This window comes from Rhinichthys klamathensis, unplaced genomic scaffold (assembly GCF_029890125.1).
Source record: "Rhinichthys klamathensis goyatoka isolate OS25496 unplaced genomic scaffold, OSU_Roscu_1.1 h1tg000111l_1, whole genome shotgun sequence".
Lineage (NCBI taxonomy): Eukaryota > Metazoa > Chordata > Actinopteri > Cypriniformes > Leuciscidae > Rhinichthys > Rhinichthys klamathensis.
This window is the reverse complement of record NW_026606649.1, coordinates 11,788,368-11,802,456: the sequence shown is the minus strand read 5'-3', so window position 1 is coordinate 11,802,456 and position 14,089 is coordinate 11,788,368. Positions and strand designations below refer to the sequence as shown.

At 38.3% G+C, this 14,089-nt stretch overlaps 1 protein-coding gene across 1 annotated transcript in view; it reads left to right on the top strand.

Annotated features, from left to right (window-relative positions):
• npr1a (natriuretic peptide receptor 1a) overlaps positions 1–14,089 on the top strand; it is a 135,848-nt gene that overhangs the window by 69,865 nt on the left and 51,894 nt on the right. Inside the window, exon 5 of the mRNA XM_056254509.1 lies at positions 2,113–2,248. Coding sequence (XP_056110484.1) covers positions 2,113–2,248 — 136 coding nt within the window. The remainder of the gene's footprint in view (positions 1–2,112; positions 2,249–14,089) is intronic.

Here is a 14,089-nt window from a genome sequence, read left to right as displayed (position 1 = left end):
CGGTTCTCATCAACCCATAGGCTATTTCTAGGGGTCCTCCCTACGTGGTGGACCCCGAGCAGGCTCTGGTTATGTTATCATTCCTGGGAAGCGACTCTGAGGAGGATCGCAGCTGTTCCAGTTCGGTTGTTCCCTTCCGGTTCGCCGCTTCAGGGCACCGAGGTGTCAGCGTTCCCAATCGATCCTCCGAGGAGGGTCGTAGAGCAGTCAGTTCGGTTTCCCTGCCGGTTCGCCATTACAGGGCACCAAAGTGGCCAATACCAGAGGCCAGTCTTGAGAGACTGGTCCCCTTAGTAGATTTTCTGGCAGCGTGTAAGGTACTGCCAAATATATGAAGAGTTTGGTTCCAAAACGCAATAAATCCATTTAGATTAATTTGAGTAAAAATGTGTTATTCAGTCATGTTTTCCCCCACTCTTTCCAAACCGCGACAAACGCCAGTCTCCCTTCTCTGCAGAATGCGATATATCCGCTCTCAACCAATCAAAACGCACCATTCCACGCAATGTAAACAGTAACGGCAGCGCCTTAAATACACCCGGCTTCCTAGTTTTTCTTATCTATTTTGTACTTTTCGATCAAAAAACAAACAAAAAAATGAATAATTTTGATGGCATTGATGAACCTGTGGTTGTTTCTGCGGTGGGTAAGAAACGTAAGGCATCGAAATCGAATCATTTACGTGAGGAGATTAAGAAGATGAGGCACTCGGGAGGAGGAAAAATGTTTTCAATCTTCTTTAAAGTTCTTAATAAAAATATTATACTAATAAACTTACGTTGTTGTGTATTTTCAACAGTTTCAATATGAAAAAAACAACAACTTTTATATTGATTCAATAGATTAATTGCATTTTGATAAAAAAAAAAAAAAAGGATTTATTGCATTTTGGGGGAAAAATAATCCTGTTTTATAATAAATCTTTGAAAATCAAAACCTGGATTTTACATTTTTTTTGTTATTATGACATACAAATGCTATGTGAAAGTTATAAACAGAAAATAGTGGTTTTCATCTTTCCACTTTCTTGGTAAAGAAAACACGGCAGATATCGCATTTTACTTAAAATTAAACATTGACTTTTCAATACCAAACAGATACAATACTGATTTTTGCAGTAACTAATTTTTTTTAAAACTGGCGTTTATCGCGTTTTGGAACCAAACTCTTCATATCTTGTTGGGTCCTGCTCACTATAGAAATGGTTTCAGAATTCAGTTTGGTTCTTCCGCCCAGATTTCTAGGGGTCCTCCCTACGTGGTGGACCCCGAGCAGGCTCTGGTTATGGAGCAAGAGAGTACAGACTCTTCTACGAAAGGAGGCTATAGAAAGGATTCCTCCTCCCAGTTGGGAGTCAGGGGTTTACAGCAGTTACTTCATTGTTCCAAAGAAGGATGGATGCTTGCATTCAAACAGATTGTGTCACAGATTAAGTGGTGTATCCATGGGGAGACACCCTGTAGTACGTTTCCTTCGCTGCAGTGTGAGGTGTCTGACCAAGATACTAGGAGTATGGCTGCCTCAAAGGCTATGACTTGGATCTAGGCTTCACTCCGTGGTCTAGGGTGCTTGCTTCTTAGTGTGCACAATGACTTCACACAGAACAGGCATTTGCTATTATGGCGTCGTGGGTATAGTGTTCCCACAGCATCTCGACGCAACTCGAGTTCCCTTGAAAGGGAACGTCTCAGGTGACGACTGTAACCCTGGTTACCTGAGAGGGAACAAGACGCTGCGTCGCCCTGCCATACTCCCTGCATGCCTGTGATCGACTTACTTCGGCCTATCAGAAGCTAGTGCAGTCTGTTGTCAGGTGTGCTTTATAGTTTCCTGGTCTATGACGTCACCCGCCTATGACGTCTCGTCTCTCTATTGGACTGATTATACACGTGCTTCACGACACAATCACGCAGGGGTGTTCCCACAGCATCTCGACGCAGCGTCTCGTTCCCTCTCAGGGAACCAGGGTTACAGTCGTAACCTGAGACGTTTTCTTCAAAAATGCTATTAGTATCTAGAGAACTGGTAATCTAATAAAAGTAATCAAATTTAAACTCCAATTATTTAGAGTTTTAATGCTAGTATGTAATTTGTGCACTTCCTCTCTTCCAGATGAATCTGATTTCGGGATCATTTCACGATGGAGTCATGCTGTATTCTCGTGCCCTAAACGAGACTCTGGATCTGTCGGGTGTGAGGCCCCCAAGGGACGTGGTCAATAAGAGGATGTGGAATCGCACATACCATGGTCAGTTCTGCTTAAATTTACTTATAGTATCACATAGACAGATTTTCTATCAGGACCATCCTGGTGGTGGTGGGGAGGAGGTGAATGAAGGCGTCAGCATCTGCGAACTCAGACATGTGAAAGTACCAATCTTTTATACTACAAGTATTAGAACACAATTGGATAGATGAGAAGGTAACAAGTGACATAACAATCAAGTCTTCCCGGCAGAACTTGCACTAAAGCTTTCGTTTCACTCTCAAACTAATGTTTTGTTTTGCTTTGCTTTTTGTTTTGTGCTTTGTTTTTTGTTTTGTTTTTGTTTTGTTTTAGTCTTTACTTTGTGTTTTTTGTTCTGTTTAGTTTATATGGAAGCTTGTTTTCGCCGAAGAATAAAACCTAAAAAGATAATTGCAAGCAACTTTTTTTTCTCACACTTGTGAGTTTACATCTCGCAATTCTGACTTTTTTCTTAGAATTTTGTAAGTCCGTCTAATTCGATCCAATGGCGGTATCGATTAGAGGTGAAGGTCACATGCGCGTTCCGTCTCTTCAAATGGCAAAGGGATTTTTAATTAAATGCAATACATTCTATCATATGTATTAACTCGTTTCATCTGACTCCATAAAATGAAAGTGTTTTTCAATGATATCTGTGCATCTTTAAATATACGTTAATGTTTGACTATTCCTTTTAACTCCAATGAAAATAAAGTCAAAGTCTGTTAGAATAATCAAATATAACAATTTATTATGTCAGGTAAATGTATTATAACAATTCCATAATCAATTGAAAGATAATCAATGCATATCATGCATTGCATGATGCAAACCCAACATTTAAGAACTACATGAGCTAGTCCTCATGGGCTATCTGAAATACAGAAAAAGCCACGACTCCTTGCTGCATTCCATTAAATAGCCAGAACTTCTTTTCAATGGTAATTTGCATTCAGGTTACACCTTATTTTGGGGGTAGGGGAGAAAGGCCATTTGTCCACCTTTCTTTGTGTGCCAGTTTCTCTAAACTTCTAAAAAACCTTATTACCTTTTGTTTTACTTATTTGGAATGAGACATCTGAACCAGCCACCCTGAGACCTTTAAAATGATACTAAACACAATAATCATTCACATTAAACCATATATATACTTGTGTGGGTTTTAGCTGTTACTGGGTGAGAGAATGAAATCAGGTGAGACTGCGTGAGGGGGAGGTCGAATGTTAATTTTCAGCAAGTTCCTTTGTTTCAATAGACCATGTGGTCAGAACAGTTTCTCCAACAAGTTTTACAGTCTTACAATTGCGAGAAATAAACTTGCAATTGCGAGAAATAAAGTCTGAATTGCGAGAAATAAACTTGCAATTCTGACTTTTTTCTCACAATTGCGAAGTTATATCTCCCAAATTCTGACTTTTCTCAGGATTGTGAGATATAAACTTGCATTTATAAGCATTACATTAGATTTTCATTTAGCACAGGAAGAGTAGATCCATTTTATATCCATTTTTATGGAGACACATTTATGTGGAAAGAAGTCTAAATGCAATGTGCATAATGATTCAGCAATTTGGTCAATCTAAATGCATGAAGCAACTAGAGATTCTTTCATTCTCAAAAGTGCTAATTTTATCAACCTAGTACCTTTTAAATGTCAACCAATCAGATTAGAGCTTGCCACGTTCAGTACGTTCTAATTCTGTGAGCAGTATGAATCAGACAGTCAGTGAAAGAACTGTGGGTGTGTAATCTCTAGAGCTTGAGGCTTGAAGTCACAGCTTGTCCACACACTCACTCACACAATTTTCTTTAAATGTTAAAGCTGTGATTAGTAATATTACAGCTTGTGTGTATCATTCTGCCGTTAAGACTGCAGGTGTAACAGCCCATGATTCACAGCACAAACTGCTGAATGGAAACTTTGTTACTCATGTTTCAACGAGGCACTCTGCAGAATAGATAGCATACGTAGCTGAGCATGTTGCGTTTGGACATTCCGTTTTGAATTCTACTCAACTAACCTGCTCAAACTTGTAAACCAGTAAGAGCACATTAAATGTCTTAATATTAATTGAATCTACCTTCTAAAATGTTTCCCCCCAACCCCCACCCTGGTGCTTCAATACTCAGTGCTGTCACTTTGATCAACGTGGAGATTATTAGCACCTCAGATTGAGCCGCGTGGACATGTTCTGGTCCTGCAGGTGTCTTTATCTGTAGATCGCAGGTGTCTCATTCCCTCCAGAGCTGCAGCTCCAAAATGATATTTCTTGGCAAGTGTTTAAAAAAGCAAACAAAACTGTAATGGGGAAAAAGAAATACCAATCGTTTTCACCAACTAACGGCTGTGTCTTTTACCGTCTTCCCTCTCTTTCTCCCTTTTGTCTGCATGTGCTCATTAATAAGATGTTTAGTTTGCTCTGCAGCTTGTGTTCAATATCCCCTCAAGGGTCCATCCAGCAGCAGTCTAAGTACAGCACACATTGCCAATTGGCAATCCTACCCGTCTTTACAACAAGGTCCAACATCCACACTCAAGTCACACTCCAATCACAGAGCCGTATGCCTCAATGATCAGAGGAAGGCATTTAGAAAGTAGAATAGGCTTTAGAGGTAAAGGGTGGCTCAGTTTAGATCTTATATAACTTGTTAGCTTGCACACGTTCTTTTGCATGTGCGTGATAACAGGATACAGTACATAACACATCGTTCCTGAGCCCACACATACACAAGAGCTGCTGTGCGTAATTGTTTGTAGCATGCAGCTGATGTGTCATTGTGTGTTCATATTTGTCTCCGTATGGTTTTTTTACATAAGCTTGTTGAAATAGAATTGAAAAATATTAAAACAGAGTATTTAGTATTCCAGTGTGTTGGAAAACTGCAGGACAGTGGCCCTCCAAGACCAGAGCTGAATAACCTTGTTATAAACAAACTGACAATTAAAGGAAATGGAGATAATGAATAAACAAACAAAAGATCAAACAAACAAAAGATCAAACAAAGTTGTTGAGGTATATCAAACTTTTATTCATTAAAGTTATTAATAATCATTAATCTCGACTACAGCATCCACATTATCAGTTCAGTTTCTCTTTGATGGCATGCGCTGTAGTGAAAGCTTTAGCCATCCTTGGGGGTCCTTTCCACAAAATGCTTGCCTCTTTGTTATATGTTATGTCGATTTTTGTTTTAAAACGGAATTTTGATCTCAACCAAAAATGGCTATTACCACCGCGGGTACCAGGAGCACAAAAAGACCGTTTGCAACATTGCTCTTTGCTTTCTTTTTACTGTATAGTACTATATATTGGGAACAAGTGATTTTCTAACACATGGATTTATTTACTTTGTCAATATTATTTATAAATAAAACATTTGAAACTACATTTAATAATTCACAGATGTAGCCTATTTCATAAATGTCACGCATATTCGTTATCTGTCCTTTTTGACATCTTTTCCCGTACAACATTAACTTACCTGTTCATTAACTTAACATGCTAGTCAATAATAATAATAATAATATATATATATATATATATATATATATATATTATTTATTATTTATATATATATATATATATATATATATTATATATATATTATTATTATTATTATTATTATTATATTATTATTATTATTATTATTGACTAGCATGTTAAGTTAATGAACAGGTAAGTTAATGTTGTACGGGAAAAGATGTCAAAAAGGACAGATAACGAATATGCGTGACATTTATGAAATAGGCTACATTTCTATATATATATATATATATATATATATATATAAAATATGGAAGAAAACAAGCAATTGAAAGAAAAATAAGATCCAGTGCACAAGCAAACCAAAGAACAAATGAATAACCAAATATTGCACACACAAAAATTAAGCCTTTTTTAAGATTTACGCAATTTAATTAATAGTAAAATTCCATCAAATTTAAATGAATAATCCTTATGCATTTAAATTGAGTAATTGATTAAGGATTGATCAATGGAAATACATAACGATCATTAAATTCACTTTTAGAATTTTACTATTAGTTAAATTGCATCTTACATCTTAAAGGCTTAAAAAAAATTAGACAGAAAAAACAAATGAAAAGAAAAATAAGAACTAGTACACAAAAGAAGAACGAACATATAAATAAATATTACAAAGAACAAACAAATGAAAGGAAAGTAGTGCACAAGCAAACAAATGTATAAACAAATATTAGAAAGAACAAACTAACTTATCCACAAATAAACAAAAGAAAAAACAAACAAAAAAAATTGAAAGAATTTGAAAAACGTGAATAAATTAAAGAATAAACAAACAAACAAGAAAAAGCAGCAACCAAAACAAAAGAAAGAACTGACAACCCAAACAAAAGAAAGTGGGGAAAACAAATGAATGACAGATATTTGTATTGAAGGAGTATGCTTTATATTTTGTATCAGTGATAAACTATACACACACGGTGATTCTTAGGGGGCTTTTACACTGGGCTCATTTACTTCGACCCGGGCGCGTTTGTTCCCAGCGCCCCCCGCAGCGTTGGTCTGGTTTCACACTCAGCTTGATTCTATCGAACCCTGGTACGTTTGCGTGCATATTACGTCATCGCAAACGTGCATGGCGCATGATAGAGACCAGAACACGGGTCAATATTCAATATTTTTTATTAATTCGCTGCTATTATGCGCAGTTGAGTGAACTATACATGTTTACTGTGCGTGTGTCACATAAGGTGGCTTCTTTTGAGGAGACAGTGGATTTCCAAATTTGTTGCCCTGATTCCACGCGCAATGCACGAATACACTGCAGGCTCACTCTCGCTCGTATCCAAGGTAAATCGTCAACACTATCATCCCTTACAAGTGTTTTATTTAACTGAATACATCACAATAAGCTAAAACGCATGCGCCGTGTTGCTTTCACGCGGCACGGTTCGGGATCAACCGAACTCAGACCACCTCCTCCAGGTAGTCTCGGGTTTGGTACCCCAGTGCGCACCCGGGTCCGCATGACAGCGTTCACATTAGCAATTTTTCATGCGAACCGTGCCCCGTTCTGAACTAAACTGCCAGTGTGAAAGCCCCCTAATTCTTCTGTTTACAGTTTCTTTTTTCCAGTCAGACAGCCATTCTTCATGAATCTTTAGTCTTTATTAATCAAAACAACTTATAGTCCCTGCAGAAGAATAAATCTGTGGATGTAATTTTCACGCTTTGGCTGCGTGAAGCACGTTCAGAAAGACGGATAACGATCAAACTAATATTTATTTATGAACAAGACACGTACCAAACATAGCAAGCAGTAAAGACGTAGAACCGACCATGAAGAACTGAAACTAGGGAGACTATATACACAGACAAATGAGGAGACTAAGTGACAACAGCTGCACACGGTGAGTGATGATGTCTGTGATGAGGATTATGACAGGTAACAGGTGAAACTGATTAACAAGAAAACACATGGTGCACAAACACAGAAGGCAAAACAAAGTCCAAGACTGGTATCACAGTGACTGTAATAACTATGCCCACTCTCACAATGAAACACAGTGGACTCCTCTGCTGTCATGACAAAACAAAGGCATTATTGCATATTCAGTCACTGATATGCGATTGAGAGAAATCCAGAAGTTCACAGCCGAATAAACTCATGCTTTACTTCAGAATCCTATTTAAATTGTTTGTGACTGAATGATCCTCCCACTGCTGTTTGTTTGGGCTCAATATGTCCCCAATTTAAACGCAAATGCCGTCAAGCTTCTCAAATTGCCTGTTCCCCTGTTCCAACACTCCTCACGCCTTTTCACCTTTCGGCTTCATCTCTTTCTCCACCCTTCCATTTATCTGCCTGATATACCCATTATCTTCTCTCTCTCTGTCTCTCTCTCTCTCCCTCTGATGACCCGCTATGCATAAATCCAATCTCACAATATTTACCTCAGACAAATTCAATCACCCAGGCCTTTCTCCCTACTACATATCAATTCGTTAAGCAGAAGACACCAGCACCCAAAACACCAATAACTCCTTTAGGGCACAGCTAAACTCAAAATGAGCGTGCTATCTCTCTCTTTTGTTGCTTGTATAATGTTGGAACTCCTCATAGAACTTTGTGACACTTTGTGGATGTGAAAATAAAATTTGTAGATAACATTTTTGAGTTACTCAAGGCCAATAAGATATCAAGCAGCATAACTAGCTGTTTTGTACAGCTAAAAATAGCTGGAAGCGAATGACACCGGCCGCGCCCGCGTTTACCTAAAAAATAAGGTGGATACAGACAAATTAATATTAAAATGTGAGCAGAGAAAAAAACAGAGTTGTGAGTAACTTGATGTATTTAAAAAAAGCATAACCCTGTAGCAACAAATTCACAAAAACTTAGAGACTACTAACACCTATCATGGTCAAATCAAATAAGTTTTGATCAATTATTCTTAAAAAAATCAGCATTATAATTTTGCAGAGCTATTGGTCTAATAGGTATAATAAAATTTTCATTATGTTTACAAGCACTACAATCTCTGAACAACTGCCACGCATCAGTTTAACACAGAATGGAAGGCATTTTTGTCCATTCTTCTTTGAATTGTTGGTCTACACATCATTGTGTTCTGTTTATCAGATTAATTCATTGTCATCACAACGCATGATCAGACGTAGCAGCCAGTGTCCGTATTAACATATTCATTTGAAGAAGACATGATGAAATATGTGCACATACACAGTGCTGCATCATGTTTAGAGCACTACTAGAGTAAATGAAATATATCCATGACTTGAAACACACATGATCCCGTCCTGATATGAACTGTGATCCACGTTGCGAGTGTTGTTAAACTCATCGCTGCGTTCCATGCAGAAACCGCTCTTATGCACGCTCAGCATGTTATGTATTAAATATTGTTACAGTCATATTTTCGATGTGTTGGTAGTCAAACTCCATCTCTGACCGCATCATGGGTAAAATGCAAACAACACTTTTCTGCTACTGTACTGATACACTTACAACACGTGTCCGAATGCAGAGCTGAACAGGCAGAGGTGAACAAACAGCACTGAAATGTCTTTTGTGACATTTGAATTCTCCACTGTAATGCGATCTCGTGCATAATAAAGAGCAGTGATTGGATTAAAAGTTTATTCTCATGAATAATGCGGAGAAAAGCTCAGAAACTGATGACGTAGACCAGACACAGCCACGGCCACGGCAGCCAATCACCACTCCAAGTTAATCAATGTACCTCACTTTTTGTGATGTTGGTTCAAATTTGCTTTTTAAACCAGAAGAATGTAAAAAAAATAATGTAAAAATAACCACCTTTCCCCTAATAATAAACATAATGGCCCTCATTTATCATTCTTGCGTAGAAACAAGCGTATATGTTGGCGTTAGATTATGCTTACACTCCTCTCACCGCCTGATTTATGAAGCTGTGCGTACCTTTGAAATCCAAGTGTACGCAATACCTGCCCTTGATAAATCCCGCGGCTGAAAACGATCGTCATTAGAATAACACGCCCAAGTCTCCGCTTCCCCCACGCCCTCATTTTACGCCATGGACACACGGAAGACGGCAAAGAAGAGAAACTTCTCTGACGTGGAGGCGAAATGACCTATCGCAATGCATTATTTTACAGCACGTCTTTTGAATTAGCATTCAATTTCGAATCACGTTACATGTATTGGTGTGTACAATAGTGATGATGATGATGTGATGTGGAGTAGGCCTACCATTCATTCACATTAATAATTGCATGACAATTTGTAATATGCTTCTTATTATTAGTATGATTTGTATTATTAATGACGCTTATTGTTATTTAGAAGAAGAATGTCATTATTATTATTTGTATTATTATTATTATTTAAAAGAAGAAGAATGTATTTTTTATTATTTTGTCAGTCTGAATTATTTGTTGGTCATTGAAAGCCTTTCGTTACCGAACTCAGTCCGTGCGCACCTGCCGGGCCAAACCATGAAACGTCAGGGTAAAGCGCACAGGCTCGCAACTGAAGGAATACATATGGCTACAAATCAAATGCTTTGGTAAAGTCACACAAATTAAACATTGAAGTCCATGTTGCACAAAAATAAACACTGAAGTAAATAATTACTATGTTTTTGTTTTTTTGTTTTACAGTGGGTCATAATATATCATATCTTTTAGTTTGTCAGTGCGTTTTGTGGTGTTAGGAATTGTTTTTCTGCACATTTCCGCACTAACTCAAAATGTGCGTACACCACCTCCTGAGCTGGCGTAGGATTTGAGCGTGCCGTACGCCAACGTCCATATTGATAAATCTCAAAGTCACCGTGGTTTTGGGTGTACGCCAGGTGTACGCTGGAAATTTGGTGTACGCACTTTTGATAAATGAGGGCCAATGAGTGCTGTTGTTGTTTTCAGTGATGTGCAACCTGTACATCTGTTAACATCTCAAAAAAATGTGTTTAGGGTTTTATGACCCTTTGGGTCGAGAAAAAAAGAAGATACCCGGTCAGTTTAATACAAAGTGAATATTTTCAAGGTAATATTTATATAATTTGCTTTGGCTTAAAGGGTTAGTTCACCCAAAAATGAAAATTCTGTCAGTAATTACTCACCCACATGTTGTTCCAACCCCGTAAGACTTTCGTTCATCTTCGAAATATCAAGATATTTTTTGATTAAATCTGAGAACTGTCTCTCTCCTCCATAGGCTTCTATGTAATTGAAACCTGCCGGCCCAGAAAGTTTGTAAAAACATCGTTAAAATAATCCAAGTGACTACAGTGGCTCAACCTTCAAGCGACGAGAATACTTTTTGTGCCCCAAAATAACGCCCAAAATAACGACTTTATTCTACTATTCATCTTCTTCTGTGTGGGCCTCAGAGTGAGTTCACGTAGTGTAACAGCGCAGCGCTACGTCAGAACATATAGCTCACTATTGGCCGACGCTGGTCATGAGTGTGATGCTGGCCAAAAGTGAGCCTACATTCTGACGTTGCGGGCCGTAGTGGGCCGGCAAGTTTCAATTACATAGAAGCCTATGGAGGAGTGAGACAGCTCTCAGATTTCATCAAAAATATCTTAATTTGTGTTCCGAAGATGAACGAAAGTCTTACGGGGTTGGAACAACATGAGGGTGAGTAATTACTGACAGAATTTTCATTTTTGGGTGAACTAACCCTTTAAGTACAGTGGCAAAATAAATGCCAATTATTTCATTTCTGAAACAGAAACCTTTCTTATGCTTAATATTTTTTCACACACATTATAAATGGGACTTTATGCATGAAAATATATAATTGGCTTTATATATCTTAGGAAGGGTGTCTATTGAGACCATCATTATATGTGGACGTCCTTGGCATCTAAAAGCCCTGCAATCATGATTAACCGTGATTTAAACATTTCTATCAACTGACAGCACTAGTCAATTTGTATATCGACTAAAGAATCTTTGGAGAAAAATATGAGACAAAGCTGTTATAATTGCATACATTTAGTATTTGTTTCATTTTCATCACCCACTCGCTCTCATCTAATCCATGCTTTCCTCTTTTCTGCATTTCCTTGTTTCTGTCCTTCATCGTGTGAGGCGTATTAATGCAGGTGTGTGTGGGCAGAACAAGGTATCTATCCATAAAACCAAACACGGTCATCTGGGAGGGGGGTTTTGTCCTGTAACATCTGCGTCCTCCTCTCAGAGGTTGTCATCTGCAGACCCATCTCCTTTACCCAGCCTGCCCCGCTCTGTCTGTTTTTCTATCCCTATTCATTTCCTCCCCTTCTTGTTCACGCTTTCCTCTTACACTGCTTTCCTTGACCTTTGTGCTCCCTCTTCCTCTTTCACAAAAGTGACAGAAGAGGTTGACAGGTCTATGTTCTCACTCCATGTTTCATAATTTCATCCTGTGTCTTTCACATGGACGTGCTACGTTCAGTCTCCTGCATTTTTCTCTAGCTTTCTTCATTTGGTTCTAGACATTTCATTCACATGGGTGTCTCACGATCTCAGAGTGTCCCTTTGGTGTCGGTCTTTTTGGTCTCCATACTGCCTGCCTGGCAGAAACCTTTGAATTTTGGAGCTGCGGTTCTGGCATGGACTCAAAATTGAGATATTTATATTTGTGAATTTTGGAGACACTTTTATCCATTTCCATGCTGAAAGCGAACAATTTGCAGTTACTGAAAGCCTTTAAAGTGATTGCCTTGTAGCAATTTTGTAACTTTTTTTCAGGTTCACAGGCAATGCACTTCTCTTATACATGAAGTAACTCTTTTTTGAGCATTACAAATAAAAGGAAAAAATTATAATAAAAAGGTAGAGCAGACTTAACCGCTTTTCACTGCACAGTTAGGCAGTCTTTACGTCATTACCACGCATCATGTAATATAAGTGAAATTGCCAGTCTCATAAAGCCCTCCATACTAATTCGATAATACATTGTTTTGGCCTTTAGATTATGCAAAGCTTAAATAGTTTGTGTACTTTTTTTCTCCTCCTCTGTCTTCAGTTTGGGGTCTCTTATGCAAGGCTGCACTTATGTGGTAAAAAATACAAAAATTGCTGCACACAATCACAGCGAATCACCACATATATGATGTGGGTGGGGGGTGTAAATGAGATTTCACTATGCGCCTAAATACCATGTCAATGGAAAAGTGGATTACAAAATGTTTAGCAATTTTGCAGCTTTTTTTATAAATACACCCCAAAACAAAATCTCATTTTTTTAACAAGTAGCTCTAAAAACCTCATTCACATTTCCGTAGTTTTCTTTCTTTTTGTTTGTGCCTATGCTAAACCAAGATAGTTTCTCTTGTTCATTCGATGTCTTCATTCTCTTCTTTCTTCATTGTGTCGAGTGTTAATGTATTTTTTAAAAGTAGTCTCTTATGTGCAAATATATTAAAAATGTACAGTTAGAAAACATCTCAGGTTAGAAGTGTAACCATGGTTCCCTGAGAAGGGGAACAAGACACTGTGTCTGAACAAGATGCTATGGGGAACGCCTCCAGCGTGACCTGTGTCTGAAGCACGTGTATAAATGCAACAATTGCATTGGCCGGTGACAGCCTATGACATCACTAGTATTTTAGTATTTAGTATTTATTTATTTAATCATTGACAACACACAATAATAATACATAACCTGCACTGGTCTTCGCTGTATAAATATATATTCATATTTATTACATATACTATTTATTTTTAATCCAAATGACGTGTGTGTGCTGAGTGAACGATCAGTAATCAAGAGCATGCAACAGAAGCTCTCTCTCTACCGTCATTTAACGTTACTTTCTTTTACTTTATTTGCTATTGACATATCCAACCAAACTACAAACTTTCCAGCGATGTCTGTGAAAAAAGGATGTGCTCGACAAGCTCATGCGATGGACCCATTCTGCTCTCTGTTTGCTCTGTTGTCGTGTTACTTTGTCACAAGCACTGTACGCTGCTTGGTATCAGTTGTTGGTTTCGGAGCATTTTAATGAGTACAAGTACGAGTACACGAGCGCAGTATTGGGCGCAATGGCGATACTGGCATCCCTAGAACATGTCATCAACTTTTTCGTCTGAAGGAGATGTAGCAGGCATCCCAGAAGCAGGGCCACGAGAGGGAGTGTCTCGTTCCGCTTCTCAGGGAACTATAGATACACTTGTAACCCGAGACGTTCCCTTTCGAATGGGAACTCGCACTGCATCTGAACAAGACGCTATGGGGAATAAATACCCATTCAGCCATGCTGAGGGGAATACATGCCCTATCTACTGTGACTAAGCACTCAAAAAACTGACTCTCCCGACCTTGCCGTAGTCAGATTCCTCAAAAGACGCACCAGAAAGCTGTCAGTGACACTATTCC